The 21884-nt window shown below is 47.8% G+C and overlaps 1 protein-coding gene across 1 annotated transcript in view; it reads left to right on the forward strand.

Moving 5' to 3' along the window:
• Window positions 1-21884, forward strand: part of LOC110487935 (E3 ubiquitin-protein ligase MYLIP-A) — a 41419-nt gene that overhangs the window by 15289 nt on the left and 4246 nt on the right. Inside the window, exons 3-5 of the mRNA XM_021559855.2 lie at window positions 14003-14188; window positions 20460-20657; window positions 21042-21206. Coding sequence (XP_021415530.1) covers window positions 14003-14188; window positions 20460-20657; window positions 21042-21206 — 549 coding nt within the window. The remainder of the gene's footprint in view (window positions 1-14002; window positions 14189-20459; window positions 20658-21041; window positions 21207-21884) is intronic.

Below are 21884 nucleotides of genomic sequence, written 5' to 3' on the forward strand. Positions count from 1 at the left end.
AAGCAGTGAATGAGACCACGGGCAGGCCTCTTAACTTGAAGCAGTGAATGAGACCACGGGCAGGCCTCTTAACTTGAAGCAGTGAATGAGACCACGGGCAGGCCTCTTAACTTGAAGCAGTGAATGAGACCACGGGCAGGCCTCTTAACTTGAAGCAGTGAATGAGACCACGGGCAGGCCTCTTAACTTGAAGCAGTGAATGAGACCGATGTGACTTTTTAATACAATAGGTAGTTTAATGCGCAACAAGCAGAAAGACGACCGTTTACAAATAACCTGCGGGACGACACAAATATACCCATCCCGAAGCCTGTCTGATCTGACCACCCGCTCCCAACCGCAGAATGACAAATGGCGACTGCAGCAGTGTTCTGTCGGGATCCTCAGCGCTCTAAACTCTTCTTATTAGTTAGCTTGCTGAAGGCAAGCTACTCCAAATGTATTACAAACTCATTATTATTATTATTATTATATTTATTCGGCCCGCTCTAGCGCTTAAACCATTTAACACGAAACCAACTTTAAAACGTACATGCAAGCCCCAACTTCTCATAGCATTTCTACTTTGACTACAACAAAGGCACATCTCAATAGGTGGTCCAGATATGTTATGACATGGGGGGGGGGGGGGGGGGGGGGGGGCTTTCCTCTTTTGTTCTCTTATTGTTCCTCGAGCTAGGGATGACATCACGGACTCCCATCAGACCAACTCCTTGAGGTTTGCAGTTGTCTTTACCCTTTAGTGTGTGTACCTCATTGTATTTATACTTTGGATATCGCTTTTCAATCAGTCAAAGTTCAAAAATCGCTGGAGGACGTCTTTTAAGATGATCTCAAATGAATTTCACACACACTCCCACATTTTTTAAAAGCTTTCTATAAATACACACTCAGGTCTTTGGTCTGTGGCGCAGGCTCAGTTCAGTGTGATTTCTGTGGTTCCTCTGTCCTCTGAACATCAAATAAACCCCCATCCTAATCCTGTAGCTTAGATCACAGCAACTCTCTACACCGCTCCACCTGGGTAGCTTTTGAAACACCCTGTCCGACTGCCTAATGCAGCCGACTGCCTGCTAGTGGGAGAGATGTTTTCTCTACTCCCCCCCATCTATTTTTTTTGCTGCTCACACCTAGACTGACTCTGTCTCTGACCATGGTTTGAGTTGAGCCAGTCTTGATGTTTGTGTGTGTGTGTTCACTGACCAGATCTGTGCAGTCTCATAGAGCTACTTCTGCATTTGGTTGTAATTTCTGAATTCTCAGAGGAGTAGTAGATTTAAATTTGTTTTAAAAGCTGTTCGCTCAAACAACAAACATCCCTCTTTATGAAACTTCCTGATAAATCCATCCATTGGTTAGGAGATGATGGGAGTGGTCATGTCTGTTTGGGTGAGAGCAAGGCAGGGATTGAGTTGGGGCCCCATAGAAATAGAATACGTAGAATGTCATCATTGTTCTAGTTGTTTTAATTCTACGGTTGGACCTTGGCCCCCCTCAATGAATGTGTGCTGTCTGCCTCGTTATCCCTCACTAGTCTAGAGGTAGTGCTGCCTGCCTCGTTATCCCTCACTAGCCCAGAGGTAGTGCTGCCTGCCTCGTTATCCCTCACTAGCCCAGAGGTAGTGCTGCCTGCCTCGTTATCCCTCACTAGCCCAGAGGTAGTGCTGCCTGCCTCGTTATCCCTCACTAGCCCAGAGGTAGTGCTGCCTGCCTCGTTATCCCTCACTAGCCCAGAGGTAGTGCTGCCTGCCTCGTTATCCCTCACTAGCCCAGAGGTAGTGCTGCCTGCCTCGTTATCCCTCACTAGCCCAGAGGTAGTGCTGCCTGCCTCGTTATCCCTCACTAGCCCAGAGGTAGTGCTGCCTGCCTCGTTATCCCTCACTAGCCCAGAGGTAGTGCTGCCTGCCTCGTTATCCCTCACTAGCCCAGAGGTAGTGCTGCCTGCCTCGTTATCCCTCACTAGCCCAGAGGTAGTGCTGCCTGCCTCGTTATCCCTCACTTGCCCAGAGGTAGTGCTGTCTGCCTCGTTATCCCTCACTAGCCCAGAGGTAGTGCTGCCTGCCTCGTTATCCCTCACTAGCCCAGAGGTAGTGCTGCCTGCCTCGTTATCCCTCACTAGCCCAGAGGTAGTGCTGCCTGCCTCGTTATCCCTCACTTGCCCAGAGGTAGTGCTGTCTGCCTCGTTATCCCTCACTAGCCCAGAGGTAGTGCTGCCTGCCTCGTTATCCCTCACTAGCCCAGAGGTAGTGCTGCCTGCCTCGTTATCCCTCACTAGCCCAGAGGTAGTGCTGCCTGCCTCGTTATCCCTCACTAGCCCAGAGGTAGTGCTGCCTGCCTCGTTATCCCTCACTAGCCCAGAGGTAGTGCTGCCTGCCTCGTTATCCCTCACTAGCCCAGAGGTAGTGCTGTCTGCCTCGTTATCCCTCACTAGCCCAGAGGTAGTGCTGTCTGCCTCGTTATCCCTCACTAGCCCAGAGGTAGTGCTGTCTGCCTCGTTATCCCTCACTAGCCCAGAGGTAGTGCTGTCTGCCTCGTTATCCCTCACTAGCCCAGAGGTAGTGCTGTCTGCCTCGTTATCCCTCACTAGCCCAGAGGTAGTGCTGCCTGCCTCGTTATCCCTCACTAGCCCAGAGGTAGTGCTGCCTGCCTCGTTATCCCTCACTAGCCCAGAGGTAGTGCTGCCTGCCTCGTTATCCCTCACTAGCCCAGAGGTAGTGCTGCCTGCCTCGTTATCCCTCACTAGCCCAGAGGTAGTGCTGCCTGCCTCGTTATCCCTCACTAGCCCAGAGGTAGTGCTGCCTGCCTCGTTATCCCTCACTAGCCCAGAGGTAGTGCTGCCTGCCTCGTTATCCCTCACTAGCCCAGAGGTAGTGCTGCCTGCCTCGTTATCCCTCACTAGCCCAGAGGTAGTGCTGCCTGCCTCGTTATCCCTCACTAGCCCAGAGGTAGTGCTGCCTGCCTCGTTATCCCTCACTAGCCCAGAGGTAGTGCTGCCTGCCTCGTTATCCCTCACTAGCCCAGAGGTAGTGCTGCCTGCCTCGTTATCCCTCACTAGCCCAGAGGTAGTGCTGCCTGCCTCGTTATCCCTCACTAGCCCAGAGGTAGTGCTGCCTGCCTCGTTATCCCTCACTAGCCCAGAGGTAGTGCTGCCTGCCTCGTTATCCCTCACTAGCCCAGAGGTAGTGCTGCCTGCCTCGTTATCCCTCACTAGCCCAGAGGTAGTGCTGCCTGCCTCGTTATCCCTCACTAGCCCAGAGGTAGTGCTGCCTGCCTCGTTATCCCTCACTAGCCCAGAGGTAGTGCTGCCTGCCTCGTTATCCCTCACTAGCCCAGAGGTAGTGCTGCCTGCCTCGTTATCCCTCACTAGCCCAGAGGTAGTGCTGCCTGCCTCGTTATCCCTCACTAGCCCAGAGGTAGTGCTGCCTGCCTCGTTATCCCTCACTAGCCCAGAGGTAGTGCTGCCTGCCTCGTTATCCCTCACTAGCCCAGAGGTAGTGCTGCCTGCCTCGTTATCCCTCACTAGCCCAGAGGTAGTGCTGTCTGCCTCGTTATCCCTCACTAGCCCAGAGGTAGTGCTGCCTGCCTCGTTATCCCTCACTAGCCCAGAGGTAGTGTTGTCTGCGTCATGCTGGTCTAAATTAACATGTTTTCCACTCCTTGTTGTTTAGCATTCCGATCAGGCCAACGGTTGGTCGGGGGGGTTAGCAAACCAGAGGGCACAGCACAGCCATTAATATAGACCACTGCCATGAATGAGAAAAGGGATGTTTTTAGTTTATTTTCCTTAGAAATATAATCTCTAGAAGGGACTTAAAGCCTCTAACCCTAGCAATTTGACTGGTAAATTCTGCTAATACTAGGTTCAAAATGGAAGGGCATTCTGGCTGGGTTTTTTGAATGGCAGCAACATGCATGCATTCTTGGGTTTGCATGGCCTCTCGGACTCAGTTAGTTGTCCTTCAATCAGAGTCTAGTTGATTTGATTTGTTAGTACACAAATATAAAGGCAACATGTAAAGTGTTGGTCCCATGTTTCATGAGCTGAAATAGAAGATTCTAGAAATGTTCCATATGCAAAAAAAACATATTTCTCTTAAATGTTGTGCTCAAATGTGTTTACATCCCTGTTAGTGAGCATTTCTCCTTCGCCAAGATAATCCATCCACCTGACAGGTGTGGCATATCAAGCAGCTGATTTAAACAGCATGCTCATTACATGGATGCACCTTGTGCTGGGGACAAAAGGCCACTCTAAAATGTGCAGTTTTGTCACACAACACAATGCCACAACTGTCAAGTTTTGAAGGAACATGCGATTGGCATGAATAAGCCTCATCCAATGTCGTTTTAGAGAATTTGTCAGTACTTCCAACTTGCCTCACAACCGCAGACACATGGTGTGAACGTGGGCGGGCGGTTTGTTGACGTCAACGTTGTGAACAGAGTGCCCCATGGTGGGGTTATGGTATGGGCAGGCATAAGCTACAGACAATGAACACAATTGCATTTTATTGATAGCAATTTGAATGCACAGAGATGCCGTGATGAGATCCTGAGGCCCATTGTCGTGCCATTCATCCGCCACCATCACCTCATGTTTCAGCATGGTAATGCACAGCCCTATGTGGCAAAGAACTGTACTCAATCCCTAGAAGCCTGCATACCAGACATGTCACCCGTTGAGCATGTTTGGGATGCTCTGGATCAACGTATACAACAGCGTGTTCCAGTTCCCATCAATATCCAGCAACTTCACACAACCATTGAAGAGAAGTGGGACAACATTTCACAGGCCACAGTCAACAGCCTGATTTAACTCTGAAAGAGATGTCACACTCCATGAGGCAAATGGTGGTCACACCAGATACTGACTGCTTTTAGGATCAACACCCCTACCTGTTTTAAGGTATCTGTGACCAGATGCATATCTGTATTCCCAGCCATGTGAAATCCATAGATTAGGGACTAATTCATTTATTTCAGTTGACTAATTTTCTTTATACGAACTGTAACTCACTAGAATCTTTGACATTGTTGCTTTTGTTTTGGTTCAATATATCTGTGAATTCAGTTAGAGAGGAACGTTTGAGAATGCTTTGGCAGTTTAACTTGGGTGCAAATGCAGACGTCACGTGTCGTTGTGTTTTGCTATCCTCCCTCTAAACCCCCTGGGAGAGCCCTTGTGTATTATTGAGCCCTGACAACTCCAGTGTCTTTACATGTCTGCACAACCTAGATATTGTCACAACAACAAGGCTGATGGATGTTTTTCATGGAATTCAAGACCATTCGTGTTAGCATTATATCCATTTGCCTTAGTTTAGGAGATGAGGGTTTCCTCAGTCAGCCCCTGTCCTTTTCCCCCAAATTTTTTTTAAAACCTGCCTTTAAGGTCTCTGAACTCAAGTATCAGTCCCTCGTATATCTAGTTTGAACCCATAGCTTTAGTTCCCGGCCAGGAAGGATGTCTGTGGCTGGCTCTGGGCTGTGTGTGTGACCTTTGCCCTTCTACAGTCCATTATTATGGAATACTCTGTTATGTTCCCATGACCACAGGACGTTTTAGCTTACAAAAACAACGTATTAGTTCGCCTCGAAATGCCACTCTTTGGATTCAGGAATACAGTCGGTGTGTGAATAATTTGTATTTATTTATTTAGTGTTTTGTCCCTCTTTCCGTTGCTTAAACGAGCTGATTAACAGCCTTGTGTTGGAGAGTGTAAACTGTGAAGTTTTCATTGAGAGACAGTGAGTGGTGGAATGGGGTTATTAGAGTTCGTTGATTGGGAGTGACCTCTAGCACCACAGCTTTGGGCTGTGTTGTTTGTTACTCCAACAAACCACATTGTTTAGAGCCTGGCCCTGTGAGCTCTGAAACAGACACTTCTCATTGGCTGATGCGGTGCAGTCGCAAGGCAGAGGTTTTTTGGTTTCATTTCACACTGACTTTATGTTCTTCTGTGAACTCTGACGTTCTGACGTTCTGATGTGTTCTATGTTAAGTCCAGTTGAAACAATTGTTTTATTTGTTTTTGGCTACTTTTGAGAACTTGTTAACTCTTTAATTTAGTTAAGAAAAAGTACTGAGGTGAAGAGAGGAGAGCATGTGAAATATATATAGCCTATTTGAAGTCATTTAACTTTGACAACATCTAAAACACAGTTAAAATATGTCATTAATAAAATCATAACTCAAGTGCACTCTTCCTCCTCCCCCTTTCTCTTCTTCTTCTTCCTTCTCCTCCTCTCTTATCTTCCATCTGCTGTCACACATAGGGATCAATGAACCATATTCCCCCCTCAATCTACGGTCCACTTTAATTGAATTATTCCAGCTATGCAGTCAAGTGTTTTAGCATTCCAGCAGTAGAACAGATGACTTTGTGTTGGAGTCCCCGCTGTCATCCATTGCCCGCGGTGGTGTGTGTGTGTGTGAACAGTAAATGTACCATGCGGTCCAGTGGTCTGAGAGCAGGTGTTCCTTGACAGTAACGAAAGCCTTAAAGAGGCTGTGTTCATCCCAGTTGTATTTAAACTGGGCCAGCAGAGAGGAGGAGGTTTGAGGGTTTTCTGTTTCCAGATATCAGATTCCCTGCAGGCTTAACTAGAACCCCTGCTGTTTTGTCCGTCTGTGTTAGAGTTGAATAGTGGCAACCAGGTTAGAGATTTCCAACCCAAACCCGCTCTCTTTTCCAGAGAAAAAAATAACTGCTACAATTGTTATAATAAATGATTTCTATGAACAGCATGACGTGAAATGGATCTGTTTTTAATTGATATGTAACGTCTCAATCTGGCTTCTCTACGGCCGACTCTCTGCTATCTGCATTATCAATCACTGACGGGACAGACAGCACGTCTTCGTATGGAGCGCAGTTCACCATGCGGGGGTGACCTTATTTTGTTTTTTTAATTGTAAAGAGTTTTAATTAAAGCAGCCTATCGCTCAAATATCATTGCTTTAAATCAGTGTGCAGGCAAACACTCTCTCACGGTTTTTCTCTCCATCAATTCCATTCAAATTTGATCAAAAATAGGTCTAATCCTGTTGAAGATTTAATTATATATACAGTTCCAGTCAAAAGTTTGGACACAGTCATTCAAGGGGTTGCCTTTATTTGAATTTTTTACAATTTTCTACATTGTAGAATAGTAGTGAAGACACAAACTATGAAATAACACATGGAATCATGTAGTAACCAAAAAAGGGTTAAACAAATCCAAAAATATTTTATATTTGAGATTCTTCAAAGTACCCACCCTTTTCCTTGACAGCTTTGCACACTCTTGGCATTTTCTCAACCAGCTTCATTTGGTAGTCACCTGGAATGCATTTCAATTAACAGGTGTGCCTTGTTAAAAGTTAATTTGAGGAATTTATTTCCTTCTTAATGCGTTTGAGCCAATCAGTTGTGTTGTGACAAGGTAGGGGGGAAGAGGTATACAGAAGATGGCCCTATTTGGTAAAGGACCAAGTTACTTTTAAGACATGAAGGTCAGTCAATTCTGAAAATGTCTAAAACTTTGAAAGTTTCTTCAAGTGCAGTCGCAAAAACCAAGCGCAATGATGAAACTGTCTCTCATGAGGACCGCCACAGGAAAGGAAGACCCAGAGTTACGTCTGCTGCAGAGGATAAGTTCATTAGAGTTACCTGTCTCTCATGAGGAACGCCACAGGAAAGGAAGACCCAGAGTTACCTCTGCTGCAGAGGATAAGTTCATTCGAGTTACCAGCCTCAGAAATTGCAGCCTAAGTAAATGTGTCTGTTACTTGAAGTCTGAAGCATCTCAACATTAACTGTTCAGAAGAGACTGTGTGAATCAGGCCTTCATAGGTGAATTTCTGTATAGAAACCACTACTAAAGGACAACAATAAGAAGCAGAGGCTTGCTTGGGCCAAGAAACACGAGCAATGGACATTAGACCGGTGGAAATCTGTCCTTTGGTCTGATGAGTCCAAATTAGAGTTTTTTTTTGGCTCCAACCACCGTGTCTTTGTGAGGCGGTGAACGGATGATCTCCGCATGTTTGGTTCCCGCCGTGAAGCATGGAGGAGGTGGTGTGATGGTGATTTACTGGTGACACTGTCTGTGATTTATTTAGAATTCAAGGCACACAAAACCAGCATGGCTACTGCAGCGATACACCATCCCATCTGGTTTGTGCTTAGTAGGACTATGACCCAACACACCTCCCAGGCTGTGTAAGGGCTATTTGACCAAGAAGGAGAGTGATGGAGTGCTGCATTATATGACCTGGCCTCCACAATCACCTAACCTCAACCCAATTGAGATGGTTTGGGATGAGTTGGACTGCAGAGTGAAGGAAAAGCAGCCACCAAGTGCTCAGCATATGTGGGAACTCCTTCAAGACTGTTGGAAAAGCATTCCAGGTGAAGATGGTTGAGAGAATGCCATGAACTTTTGACTACTGGTAGTGTATACTAAACAAAAAAATAAACGCGACATGTAAAGTGTTTCATGAGCTGACATGAATGATTCCAGAAATGTTCCATATGCACAAAAGCTTATTTCTCTCAAGTTTTGTGCACATTTTTTTTACATCCCTGTTAGTGAGCATTCTGCCTGAGCGGCATTTGTGAATTTTTCTACAATACTCCACCTCTAACATCGTTTTAGAGAATTTAGCAGTACATACAACCTGCCTCACAACCGCAGACCACGTGTATGGCGTTGTGTGGACGGCTGATGTCAACGTTGTAAACAGAGTGCCCCATGGTGGGGTTATGGATGGGCAGGCATAAGCTACGGACAATGAACACAATTGCATTATATCGATGGCAATTTGAATGCACTGACTGTTCATCCACCGCCATCACCTCGTGTTGCAGCATGATAACATACACATCCCGTGCCGTTCATCCACCGCCATCACCTCGTGTTGCAGCATGATAACATACACATACCGTGTCGTTCATCCACCGCCATCACCTCGTGTTGCAGCATGATAACATACACATACCGTGTCGTGCCGTTCATCCACCGCCATCACCTCGTGTTGCAGCATGATAACATACACATACCGTGTCGTGCCGTTCATCCACCGCCATCACCTCGTGTTGCAGCATGATAATTCACGGTCCAATGTTGCAAGGATCTGTACACAATTCCTGGAAGCTGAAAATGTCCCAGTTCTTCCATGGCCTGCATACTCAGACATGTCACCCATTGAGCATGTTTGGGATGCTCTGGATCGTTTTCCAGTTGTCGTCAATATCCAGCAACTTCGCAAAACCATTGAATAGGAGTGGGAGAACATTCCACAACCTACAATCAACCGCCTGATCAACTCTATGCGAAGGTGATGTGTTGCATTGCATGATGGTGGTCACACACGGTACTGACTGGTTTTATGTGCAGTGTCCTTCTACCTGGACAGATGGTGGTAGTGTGGGCAGCAGTGTCCTTCTACCTGGACAGATGGTGGGTAGTGTGGGCAGCAGTGTCCTTCTACCTGGACAGATGGTGGTAGTGTGGGCAGCAGTGTCCTTCTACCTGGACAGATGGTGGTAGTGTGGGCAGCAGTGTCCTTCTACCTGGACAGATGGTGGTAGTGTGGGCAGCAGTGTCCTTCTACCTGGACAGATGGTGGTAGTGTGGGCAGCAGTGTCCTTCTACCTGGACAGATGGTGGGTAGGGTGGGCAGCAGTGTCCTTCTACCTGGACAGATGGTGGTAGTGTGGGCAGCAGTGTCCTTCTACCTGGACAGATGGTGGGTAGGGTGGGCAGCAGTGTCCTTCTACCTGGACAGATGGTGGGTAGGGTGGGCAGCAGTGTCCTTCTACCTGGACAGATGGTGGGTAGGGTGGGCAGCAGTGTCCTTCTACCTGGACAGATGGTGGGTAGGGTGGGCAGCAGTGTCCTTCTACCTGGACAGATGGTGGGTAGGGTGGGCAGCAGTGTCCTTCTACCTGGACAGATGGTGGGTAGGGTGGGCAGCAGTGTCCTTCTACCTGGACAGATGGTGGGTAGGGTGGGCAGCAGTGTCCTTCTCTCTGGACAGATGGTGGTAGTGTGGGCAGCAGTGTCCTTCTACCTGGACAGATGGTGGGTAGGGTGGGCAGCAATGTCCTTCTCTCTGGACAGATGGTGGTAGTGTGGGCAGCAGTGTCCTTCTACCTGGACAGATGGTGGTAGTGTGGGCAGCAGTGTCCTTCTACCTGGACAGATGGTGGTAGTGTGGGCAGCAGTGTCCTTCTACCTGGACAGATGGTGGTAGTGTGGGCAGCAGTGTCCTTCTACCTGGACAGATGGTGGTAGTGTGGGCAGCAGTGTCCTTCTACCTGGACAGATGGTGGTAGTGTGAGCAGCAGTGTCCTTCTACCTGGACAGATGGTGGTAGTGTGGGCAGCAGTGTCCTCCTCTCTGGACAGATGGTGGTAGTGGGCAGCGGTGTGGAGATGGTTACTGTCTATGGTAGTGACTGGTAGGTTGTCTGTGTGGGCAGGGTAGTGACTGGTAGGTTGTGTGTGTGGGCAGGGTAGTGACTGGTAGGTTGTGTGTGTGGGCAGGGTAGTGACTGGTAGGTTGTGTGTGTGTGTGTGTGGGCAGGGTAGTGACTGGTGTCATGATGTGTGCTGTTGGCAGTCTGGGCACCTCTGATGCAGCCTGGCGTTGCAGCCTGGCGTTCCCAGACATTGTTGGAGTTCATGTTCGAGCCGTGTACCAGTCACGATCCTGCACAGAGGACAGTCAGACCAGCTCACACCCTCCTCATCACCACCCTCTACAGTTCACATCAAAGCATGGTGGATGAGGGGAGAATCCTGCCCTGCTGTCCTGGAAGTTGAATTGTGTCGACTTGCTGTACAAGTTAGACTAGACTTGTGACGGTTTCCTATACATTGTCCTTAACAACAATACCTACCTGGTATTTAACTTCTTATTACGAGGATGTTACAGATACTGTATACACCCAGACATGGTCATTTAGCCCTGGTTCTGAGCCCAGATTAAACCCAGTATTCGGTGGGAGGTATGAAAGAGTTGGACTGCACGTGACCGCGCTACAGGAGAAGTGTTCCTTTTCAGTTTGTAGTCACGTAAAGGCGGAGCAGTGAGCTGGCGACCCCGGGGTGACGAGGGAGAGGGAAGGAGAGCAGTCAGGCCAGGCAGGGCCGTGACTGATAGTAAGCCCCAGGCGACCCCGGGGTGACGAGGGAGAGGGAAGGAGAGCAGTCAGGCCCAGGCGACCCCGGGGTGACGAGGGAGAGGGAAGGAGAGCAGTCAGGCCAGGCAGGGCCGTGACTGATAGTAAGTCCCAGGCGACCCCGGGGTGACAAGGGAGAGGGAAGGAGAGCAGCCAGGCAGGGCCGTGACTGATAGTAAGCCCCAGGCGACCCCGGGGTGACGAGGGAGAGGGAAGGAGAGCAGTCAGGCCAGGCAGGGCCGTGACCGATAGTAAGCCCCAGGCGACCCCGGGGTGACGAGGGAGAGGGAAGGAGAGCAGTCAGGGCCAGGCAGGGTCATGACTGATAGTAAGCCCCAGGTAGTCAGAGCCCTTTGGTTTCCAACCAGGCAGGTAGCAAGCAGCCTGCTGGTCACATGAGTCCTGCTGCTGGGCCGAGCACAATAGGGAAACAGACGGCTGTGTGCTGTTTAGAGCCCGACCGCTAAAATCGGTTGACTGATATTATCGGTGATATTAGCCTTTCACATAAATATTAGTATCTGTCTTTATTCCATACATAAAGCACCAAGATTATATACTGTATATAGAATGAACAAAAATAGGTAGAAGAATAGGCATGCTGGTTTGACAGTGAGTAGCGTGCCACCGACAGACTATTTAAAAACAGAAGTAATCCAAAGTACACTTCACCAAGCAAGCAGCCCTCATCACATGATCACTTAGTTAACGTTAGCTGGCTACCTAGGCAGCAGTGTAGTTAGCCTAGCTAGCAATCTGTGCTACTTATGTGTGAACCCTGGACTGGCTCCAAAGTGAACTCATCCTCGATACAAAAATAGCACTGTTACTGTCTGGAGTCCAGACTCTGGACCTAATTATGTTTTCTACCTGAAATATGCAATCTGCAACAAAAACAAGACCGCTGGCGCATTCAAGATGAGATGGGATTGTGTGCTAGCTAAATTAGAATGTTGGTGTGACTAAAACCAGTGCGGCAAGCTTTTTCCTGCATGAATGCTTTCGGCCATCAGCGCAGGGGTGGCAGGAAGAGACCAAGCGGAGTTGACAGTAAAATCTCACACATTCATACACAGTTGGAGTTGTATGTTTACATAGCTTTGTGTTAGCGATGTTGTGTTATTCATTTGTACAGATGGGCTCGGTAGTGGTATGGCAAGGTATGAGGTTACATTATGTGTGAGGAAAACAAGGGAGTCAGTCTGGTCTGGTTTGATCCAGCTGACTGGATCCTATATGATATTATTGGTATCTCAGTTTTGTGTTAACAGCCTCACTGGACAGTGACTTGAAAGAGAAGTGTCATCACATCATAACCAAGTTAAAGTAGGCAACAACTTAATAACTCAATCATTCACCACATCTCAGGAACTAATGCATGTTTTGGGGAAAACAATGTAGAAGCCTCCGTGCCTGTGATTGTACCAGTCCAATGTTCACTGTATTCCATGTTGTTTTTGTCTATTGTTATTCTTTCTTTCTTTAAAAAAAAAATCCAGTTTCTTTCCCGAAGCCTACTATCCCTCCATGTTGAATTCAGCACAATAACAAGTGTTTAGCAACAACATAGGAGGGCCCTTACCTCCCTAAGAACAAGCTTACAGCGTTGCGTCATCATTACATCGATTTAGCCGTGTCTTTGTGTGGGTTTGTTTTGGTATATAACCAGACTTCTTTTTTTAAGAATGAGAGCGGGAGAAGAAGAGAGGCCAAGGCTGAATGGTGCTATCGTACCCAGACCCCACTGTTACAACAGCAGTAGAACCCGGTCTGCTTATCACTCTGTTGCACACTGCTGTGAATAGGCAGCTATACAGAAGTTTACAGGGCTGGCTGCTGACTCCTCTTACACTGTGATAAGAGCTAGAGCTCTGTGTGTGTGTGTGTGTGTACAGTGTGTGTGTGTGTGTGTGTGTACAGTGTCTGTGTGTGTACAGTGTCTGTGTACAGTGTACAGTGCACCCTGATTGGAGTTATGAAGCCCCATTTCGGGGCGGAAGGTAGCTTAGTGGTTAGAGTGTTGGACTAGTAACCGAAAGGTTGCAAGATTGAATCCCTGAGCTGACAAGGTAAAAATCTGTCTTTCTGCACCTGAACATGGCACTGTTCCTAGGCCGTCATTGAAAATAAAAATGTGTTCTTAACTGACTTGCCTGGTTAAATAAATATAATAATAATAATTAAAGTCGCTGACTGAGTCACTGGGTTAAAAGTCAGACTTCGTCACGCACTGTCTGGGAACAGCTGTAACTTTTTAACTCTGCTTGTGTTCCTCATTCTATTCCTGGCATCAATGACCGTAGTGAACTAGAAAGCGGAACAGAGTACTACTTTGAGGTATATGGCTTTGGTAAGCTGGAGGTCAGCTGTCAGTCGTAATGTGTGTTGGTGTGAGAGAGAAAGTGAGCTTCTATTGTCAATGAGTGAACAACCATCAATTTTCAGGTGCTCTAGGCCTGTTGCCCCCCCCCCCCCCCCCCCCCACACACACACACACACACACAGCTTCTCTGTGTGTAACCCAACCTCTGACTTCCACCTGCTCCCCCAATCATGACCTGTTTGGTTCCAGGCCCTGTGCATCACCCCTCTCCAATCATTACATGTTTGGTTCCAGGCCCTGTGCATCACCCCTCTCCAATCATGACCTGTTTGGTTCCAGGCCCTGTGCATCACCCCTCTCCAATCATGACCTGTTTGGTTCCAGGCCCTGTGCACCACCCCTCTCCAATCATGACCTGTTTGGTTCCAGGCCCTGTGCACCACTCCTCTCCAATCATTACCTGTTCCAGTTCATGTCTAACATTCCCTCCTCTCTCTTCCCTCCACCAGACATGTGTTCTTCATGCAGGTCAAGGAGAACCTCCACAGCGGCCACCTGAGGATGTGTTCGGAGCAGGCTGAGGAGCTGAGTGCCCTGCTGGCCCAAGCTGAGTTCAGAGACTACAACCAGAACACAGCCAAGTACTGGTACTTTGAGCTGTGTGGGAGCGAACCCTGCCCGGCAACAGTCAACAGGTAAGGTCGCACACACACACACAGCTATGTCTTACTATGTTTGAGGACTTTTTGGGGCCCAACAGTTGATTCCCATTCAAGATCCTATTTTCACTTTTTCCCTAAACCTAACCCTAAGTCAGAAATAGCTGGCAAAAATGGCCACACTTCTGAATTCTAGTTAGTTTACTATTCTTGTGAGTACTTTTGGTTCTCACAAGTATAGTAAAATGTGTCCACACACACACACACACACACACACCTATGGTGTGTTTAAACAGGATTGAAGCCATTGTGCTAATTGGATGGAGTTTGCAGGACATGAATACACGGTTGAAATATTGAAAGCAAAGCTACCCTTGACAAGGTCGCTGGCTGGCTTAGAGAACAGATATGTTATTAGAGGCTTATGATATGAAAGTATCAACATCTAGCTGAACCAAGTGACAGATGTGTTGTTAATGATTCATCCTACATCGGTTGGACTTCTAACAATCAGATGCTTCAAAGAGGAAAATTCCCTTTCCTGTCCCAATTCTGAATGTTTGAACATTCATCCCAGAACAGGTCAAACCTTTCATCATTTATTACCATCGGTGTTACCTAGATTTAGCTGTGTTCCTATTCCGAAATAACATATGGTAGCTGTTCAAAACAAATAAACAATTAGGTGTAAAATAGGTTCTAGAATTTGCACCCTAACCCATGAGTTGCTCCGAGCCGTAACACTTCCCTCTACTTAGCCTACCTTCTTGAATAGGAATCAGTCTGTCGCGTGCATCTGACAGAAACATGCAGTGCCATGGGAACCTGATATCAGTTCCACTGACATTGCAGACTGCAGTAGAGTTTGGAAGTCCCCAGAAATTGTTTGCTTTGCAAGTGGAACAAAGTTCAAAACTCATGCCCACGTGTCAGTCGCCATGCGCAAAAGACCGACCAAGAGGAAACTGGAAGAAAAGACACGGTCACGAGGTTCGCTGTACAGAAAGAAAACGTGTTCCCCTCCCATGTTCCTACCATGGAGCCGAGGTTGGTCTGCAATTCGAACAACTGTTTGTCCCACGTGATGTCACCCAACATGAGATGAGTAATAGATGGAAAGGAAATGGCACCCTATTTCCCCATAGACTCTGGTCAAAAGTAGTGCACTAGATGGGTAATAAGGTGCCATTTTTGGAGCCTACTACACATACTCACAAGGTCCCCTCTACAGAGACAGACACACTCCTCTCTTCCCAAAGATTCTACCATGTAGCCACTTGTTTTTCTCTCTCAAGGACCAAACCTGTTCAGGCACGGAACTGAACACCTAACAGGGAATTTCACCAAAGCAAGCAGGGTTATTGAGTTCTAGCCAGGTAACTGTCCTACACATTGTGAAACGACTATAAATCATACAAATGAACACTTGAAAAGGGAATGGTACAGTTGAAGTTGGAAGTTTACGTACACTTATGCTGGAGTCATTAAAACTTGTTTTTCAACCACTCCACACATTTCTTGTTAATAAACTATAGTTTTGGCAAGTCGGTTAGGACATCTACTTTGTGCATGACACAAGTCATTTTTCCAACAATTGTTTACAGACAGATTATTTCATTGTATCACAATTTCAGTGGGGCAGAAATGTACATACAGCTTGGAAAATTCCAGAAAATGATGTCATGGCTTTAGAAGCTTTCCCAAAGGCTAATTGACATCATTTGAGTCAATTGGAGGCGTGGATGTATTTCAAGGCCTGCCTTCAAACTCAGTGCTTCTTTCCTTGACATCATGGGGAAATCAGCCAAAGACCTCAGAAAATAAATGGTAGTTATTTATATTTTCTGTGAAACCCAGCCCGGAAGTTGTTTTCCACTCTAACACATAAAGCCGTCTGTCTGCCTGTCTGCCTGTCTGTCTGTCTGCCTGTCTGCCTGTCTGTCTGCCTGCCTGTCTGTCTGCCTGCCTGTCTGTCTGCCTGTCTGCCTGTCTGCCTGTCTGTCTGTCTGTCTGTCTGCCTGTCTGTCTGCCTGTCTGTCTGCCTGTCTGTCTGTCTGCCTGCCAGCCAGCCAGCTACAACAACAACAACATGGTTGTGAGAACCAAGCGAGCGATTAGAGCGTAGCCCAGCAGCTCGTTGACTGGTTAAGTCAACAGTTTGAGAAGACTGCCAGTTTGGGTGGAGGCCAAGCTAAACTAGGGACTGTTCATACTAGGTCAGAGGACCGATCTATCGCTGTGTTTACACACACTCTAGGACACACACACTAGAAAACACATGCAAGACAAGCACACACAAACTAGGATCCTCCTGACATCGTAATTGGAGGGAAATGTCAGGCTAATATGGACATGAAGCTGTCCTGTTAATGTATTGTCAATTATAATAGCCCATTTGGTGATTTCCGTCAGCTCTGTTGTTTTGAGTAATTGCCGATAGCATACTTCTATTGCACTATGGGTAATGTTCTGGACATTCTTGCCCCTCATAATCAAGCGTATGTCTTGGGAGGAAGACTTAACCAATGTATGTACTGTGTTTAACTCATTTTGTGATACCATTTACAGAGGCACTCACATACAGATCATTTTACCATAGTAAAGAAATCACGGCAGGAGAATATTATCACTGTTGTGAAAGTTTCCGAACAGCAAAGCTGTCTGTAAGAGGAAATTTATTGGTGATGCATTCCATAGACACAGTTGTTGGGAGTCGACATCAGTACCCCCGTATAGCTGCATGAGAAATGTCCGTATGGAACTGAGGAGGGAGTCGACATCAGTACCCCCGTATAGCTGTATGAGAAATGTCCGTATGGAACTGAGGAGGGAGTCGACATCAGTACCCCCGTATAGCTGTATGAGAAATGTCCGTATGGAACTGAGGAGGGAGTCGACATCAGTACCCCCGTATAGCTGTATGAGAAATGTCCGTATGGAACTGAGGAGGGAGTCGACATCAGTACCCCCGTATAGCTGTATGAGAAATGTCCGTATGGAACTGAGGAGGGAGTCGACATCAGTACCCCCGTATAGCTGTATGAGAAATGTCCGTATGGAACTGAGGAGGGAGTCGACATCAGTACCCCCGTATAGCTGTATGAGAAATGTCCGTATGGAACTGAGGAGGGAGTCGACATCAGTACCCCCGTATAGCTGCATGAGTAATGTCCGTATGGAACTGAGGAGGGAGTCGACATCAGTACCCCCGTATAGCTGCATGAGAAATGTTCGTATGGAACTGAGGAGGGGTCGACATCAGTACCCCCGTATAGCTGCATGAGAAATGTTCGTATGGAACTGAGGAGGGGTCGACATCAGTACCCCCGTATAGCTGCATGAGAAATGTTCGTATGGAACTGAGGAGGGAGTCGACATCAGTACCCCCGTATAGCTGCATGAGAAATGTCCGTATGGAACTGAGGAGGGAGTCGACATCAGTACCCCCGTATAGCTGCATGAGAAATGTTCGTATGGAACTGAGGAGGGAGTCGACATCAGTACCCCCGTATAGCTGCATGAGTAATGTCCGTATGGAACTGAGGAGGGAGTCGACATCAGTACCCCCGTATAGCTGCATGAGAAATGTTCGTATGGAACTGAGGAGGGAGTCGACATCAGTACCCCCGTATAGCTGCATGAGAAATGTCCGTATGGAACTGAGGAGGGAGTCGACATCAGTACCCCCGTATAGCTGAATGAGAAATGTCCGTATGGAACTGAGGAGGGAGTCGACATCAGTACCCCCGTATAGCTGCATGAGAAATGTTCGTATGGAACTGAGGAGGGAGTCGACATCAGTACCCCCGTATAGCTGTATGAGAAATGTCCGTATGGAACTGAGGAGGGAGTCGACATCAGTACCCCCGTATAGCTGTATGAGAAATGTCCGTATGGAACTGAGGAGGGAGTCGACATCAGTACCCCCGTATAGCTGCATGAGAAATGTTCGTATGGAACTGAGGAGGGAGTCGACATCAGTACCCCCGTATAGCTGTATGAGAAATGTCCGTATGGAACTGAGGAGGGAGTCGACATCAGTACCCCCGTATAGCTGCATGAGAAATGTTCGTATGGAACTGAGGAGGGGTCGACATCAGTACCCCCGTATAGCTGCATGAGAAATGTTCGTATGGAACTGAGGAGGGGTCGAAGTTCGTATGGAACTGAGGGGGGGGGGTCGAGGTTCGTATGGAACTGAGGAGGGGTCGAGGTTCGTATGGAACTGAGGAGGGGTCGAGGTTCGTATGGAACTGAGGAGGGGTCGAGGTTCGTATGGAACTGAGGGGGGGGGTCGAGGTTCGTATGGAACTGAGGAGGGGTCGAGGTTCGTATGGAACTGAGGAGGGGTCGAGGTTCGTATGGAACTGAGGAGGGGTCGAGGTTCGTATGGAACTGAGGAGGGGTCGAGGTTCGTATGGAACTGAGGGAGGGGTCGAGGTTCGTATGGAACTGAGGGAGGGGTTGAGGTTCGTATGGAACTGAGGAGGGGTCGAGGTTCGTATGGAACTGAGGAGGGGTCGAGGTTCGTATGGAACTGAGGGGGGGGTCGAGGTTCGTATGGAACTGAGGAGGGGTCGAGGTTCGTATGGAACTGAGGGGGGGGTCGAGGTTCGTATGGAACTGAGGGGGGGGTCGAGGTTCGTATGGAACTGAGGGGGGGGTCGAGGTTCGTATGGAACTGAGGGGGGGGTCGACATCAGTACCCCCGTATAGCTGCATGAGTAATGTCCGTATGGAACTGAGGAGGGAGTCGACATCAGTACCCCCGTATAGCTGTATGAGAAATGTCCGTATAGAACTGAGGAGGGAGTCGACATCAGTACCCCCGTATAGCTGTATGAGAAATGTCCGTATGGAACTGAGGAGGGAGTCGACATCAGTACCCCCGTATAGCTGCATGAGAAATGTCCGTATGGAACTGAGGAGGGGGTCGAGGTTCGTATGGAACTGAGGGGGGGTCGAGGTTCGTATGGAACTGAGGGGGGGGTCGAGGTTCGTATGGAACTGAGGGGGGGGGGGGGGGGGGTCGAGGTTCGTATGGAACTGAGGAGGGGTCGAGGTTCAGTCCAGGAGTAATGCTAGGGCAATAATAGCTCAGTTCATACACTTGAATTCACACTGCACACATAGTGATGAGAGGATTGCTAGCAGGAGAGGACAGAGACTCACATTGCATTATAGGGATTGATTCCCTTATTATTTTTGCTCAGATAAGGGGATGATGGGATTATATTATAAAATCTGCTCTCTGGGTGACAGACTGACAGCTCAGGAAGGACCCTTCCTCCCTCTCTATAATCTCAATCCCCATCACATGAGGTAGGGGATTGAGTTGTGCTACATAGTCTGTAGCACTATGGAAATATGAGTTCCCTCCCTCCCAGGGTAATATGATTCAGAAAGATATGATGGAATTCTTATGAAGATATTTTCCCTTCAGTCTGCTGTCTGTAGTATCTTGGACCTTGGTGCTGTCTGTAGTATCTGGGACCTTGGTGCTGTCTGTAGTATCTGGGACCTTGGTGCTGTCTGTAGTATCTGGGACCTTGGTGCTGTCTGTAGTATCTGGGACCTTGGTGCTGTCTGTAGTATCTGGGACCTTGGTGCTGTCTGTAGTATCTGGGACCTTGGTGCTGTCTGTAGTATCTGGGACCTTGGTGCTGTCTGTAGTATCTGGGACCTTGGTGCTGTCTGTAGTATCTGGGACCTTGGTGCTGTCTGTAGTATCTGGGACCTTGGTGCTGTCTGTAGTATCTGGGACCTTGGTGCTGTCTGTAGTATCTGGGACCTTGGTGCTGTCTGTAGTAACTGGGACCTTGGTGCTGTCTGTAGTAACTGGGACCTTGGTGCTGTCTAGTATCTGGGACCTTGGTGCTGTCTGTAGTATCTGGGACCTTGGTGCTGTCTGTAGTATCTGGGACCTTGGTGCTGTCTGTAGTATCTGGGACCTTGGTGCTTGCCTTGTGGTGCAGCTGACATACTGACTGTGGCCATTGAGTGATTCATGTAGCAGTGCCTCATCCTGGCTGCTGGACTCACTGTATGTCTGGTGTTAGAACCCTTCATGTCTTCTAGATGGCCATCGGTAGGGATGTTCATGACTTCATTACCAGCAGTCTGTCACGTTTCTCAGTTGTGTGAAGATGTTTCTCTACTGTTTTCTCACAGCCCTCCCAGGAAATGAATGCAGAACATGAACTATTTCAAGCACAGTAGCTCTTTGTGTGAACCCTTTGAAGCAATGAGGCTCTGCATGTGAATCAGTAGTAACACTGCCATCTCCCTCTCCTCTCTCTCGCCACAGTATCATCTCTAAGCACAAGGCGTTGGAGGGTCAGAGCCCGGGGTCGGTGGAGTACCAGGCCCTGCAGCTGGTGTCCAGTCTGGAGCACTACGGGGTGGAGTGGCACTGGGCCAGGGACGCAGAGGGACAGAGGCTGGCCATAGGGGTTGGCCCTGAAGGTATCGCTGTCTGTAAAGAGGACTTCAGCCTGGTCAACAGGTAAAGGAGGATCTTAACCATACTTAACCAACTACTCCATATCTTGTACATATCTTCCAAAACAACGTCACCAGAGAGCTTGGCATGTGGGTCTCATAGTGCACAATACACAATCTACTGTACGTAGTTCAGATTGCCTCCTAGAAATACTGTACCTTTACTGTACCGTCCACATCTATGAAGGGTAAAGTCCATCTGACCCGCTAACTTTACCTTCTAGGAAATCTGAGATTGTCATCAAACTTGAATTATATATTTGTTTTATTGTTGTGCGATAGTCTCTCTGTCTCTGTCTCTCTGTCTCTGTCTGTGTGGGTGTAATATTACAGGATTTCAGTTGAAAGAATACCGTTTCTAAGTTCAGCTTTTCTTTATCCATTCTAGGATCAGCTATCCCATAATACAAACAGCCACCCAGTCAGGGAAGAGTGTTTACCTGACGGTGACCAAGGATACCAGCGACAGTGTGGTTCTGCTATTCAAGCTGATCAGCAACCGGGCAGCAAGCGGACTGTACCGGGCCATCACTGAGACACACGCCTTCTACAGGCGAGTGGAGAGGGTTACCTTGTGGGAAGCCAGAACACAAATACATGCAGTCCAATTCTACACTCTGCACATACAGTGCCTTGCGAAAGTATTCGGCCCCCTTGAACTTTGCGACCTTTTGCCACATTTCAGGTTTCAAACATAAAGATATAAAACTGTATTTTTTTGTGAAGAATCAACAACAAGTGGGACACAATCATGAAGTGGAACGACATTTATTGGATATTTCAAACTTTTTTAACAAATCAAAAACTGAAAAATTACTCACTTGACTCTACATCCTTCTGAATACACGAAGAGTCCCTGAACCAGTCTGGCGTGACTTTATACTGCCTAGGGGCTGGTCAACCAGCCAACCGTTACACTCCCCCCATTTTAGTCCAGTTAGATAACGTTCTCTCTCTCTCATCACTTAAACCTTGGTGTTTCTGAAGACTCTGCTCCCTGAATATGCATCCTGATCTGTAGTTGTACACATTCACTGAGACTGTGCTTTGGTCCTTAGTGTCGTCAACAAACTGCCTCCCCCATGTGAGTGGTTAGAGCGTTGGACTAGTAACCGGAAGGTTGCAAGTTTGAATCTGTCCTTCTGCCCCTGAACAAGACAGTTCACCCATTGTTCCGTCGTTGACAATAAGAATGTGTTCTTAACTGACTTGCCTAGTTAAATAAAGGTCC

The sequence above is a fragment of the Oncorhynchus mykiss genome, chromosome 32 (assembly GCF_013265735.2).
Source record: "Oncorhynchus mykiss isolate Arlee chromosome 32, USDA_OmykA_1.1, whole genome shotgun sequence".
Classification (NCBI taxonomy): domain Eukaryota; kingdom Metazoa; phylum Chordata; class Actinopteri; order Salmoniformes; family Salmonidae; genus Oncorhynchus; species Oncorhynchus mykiss.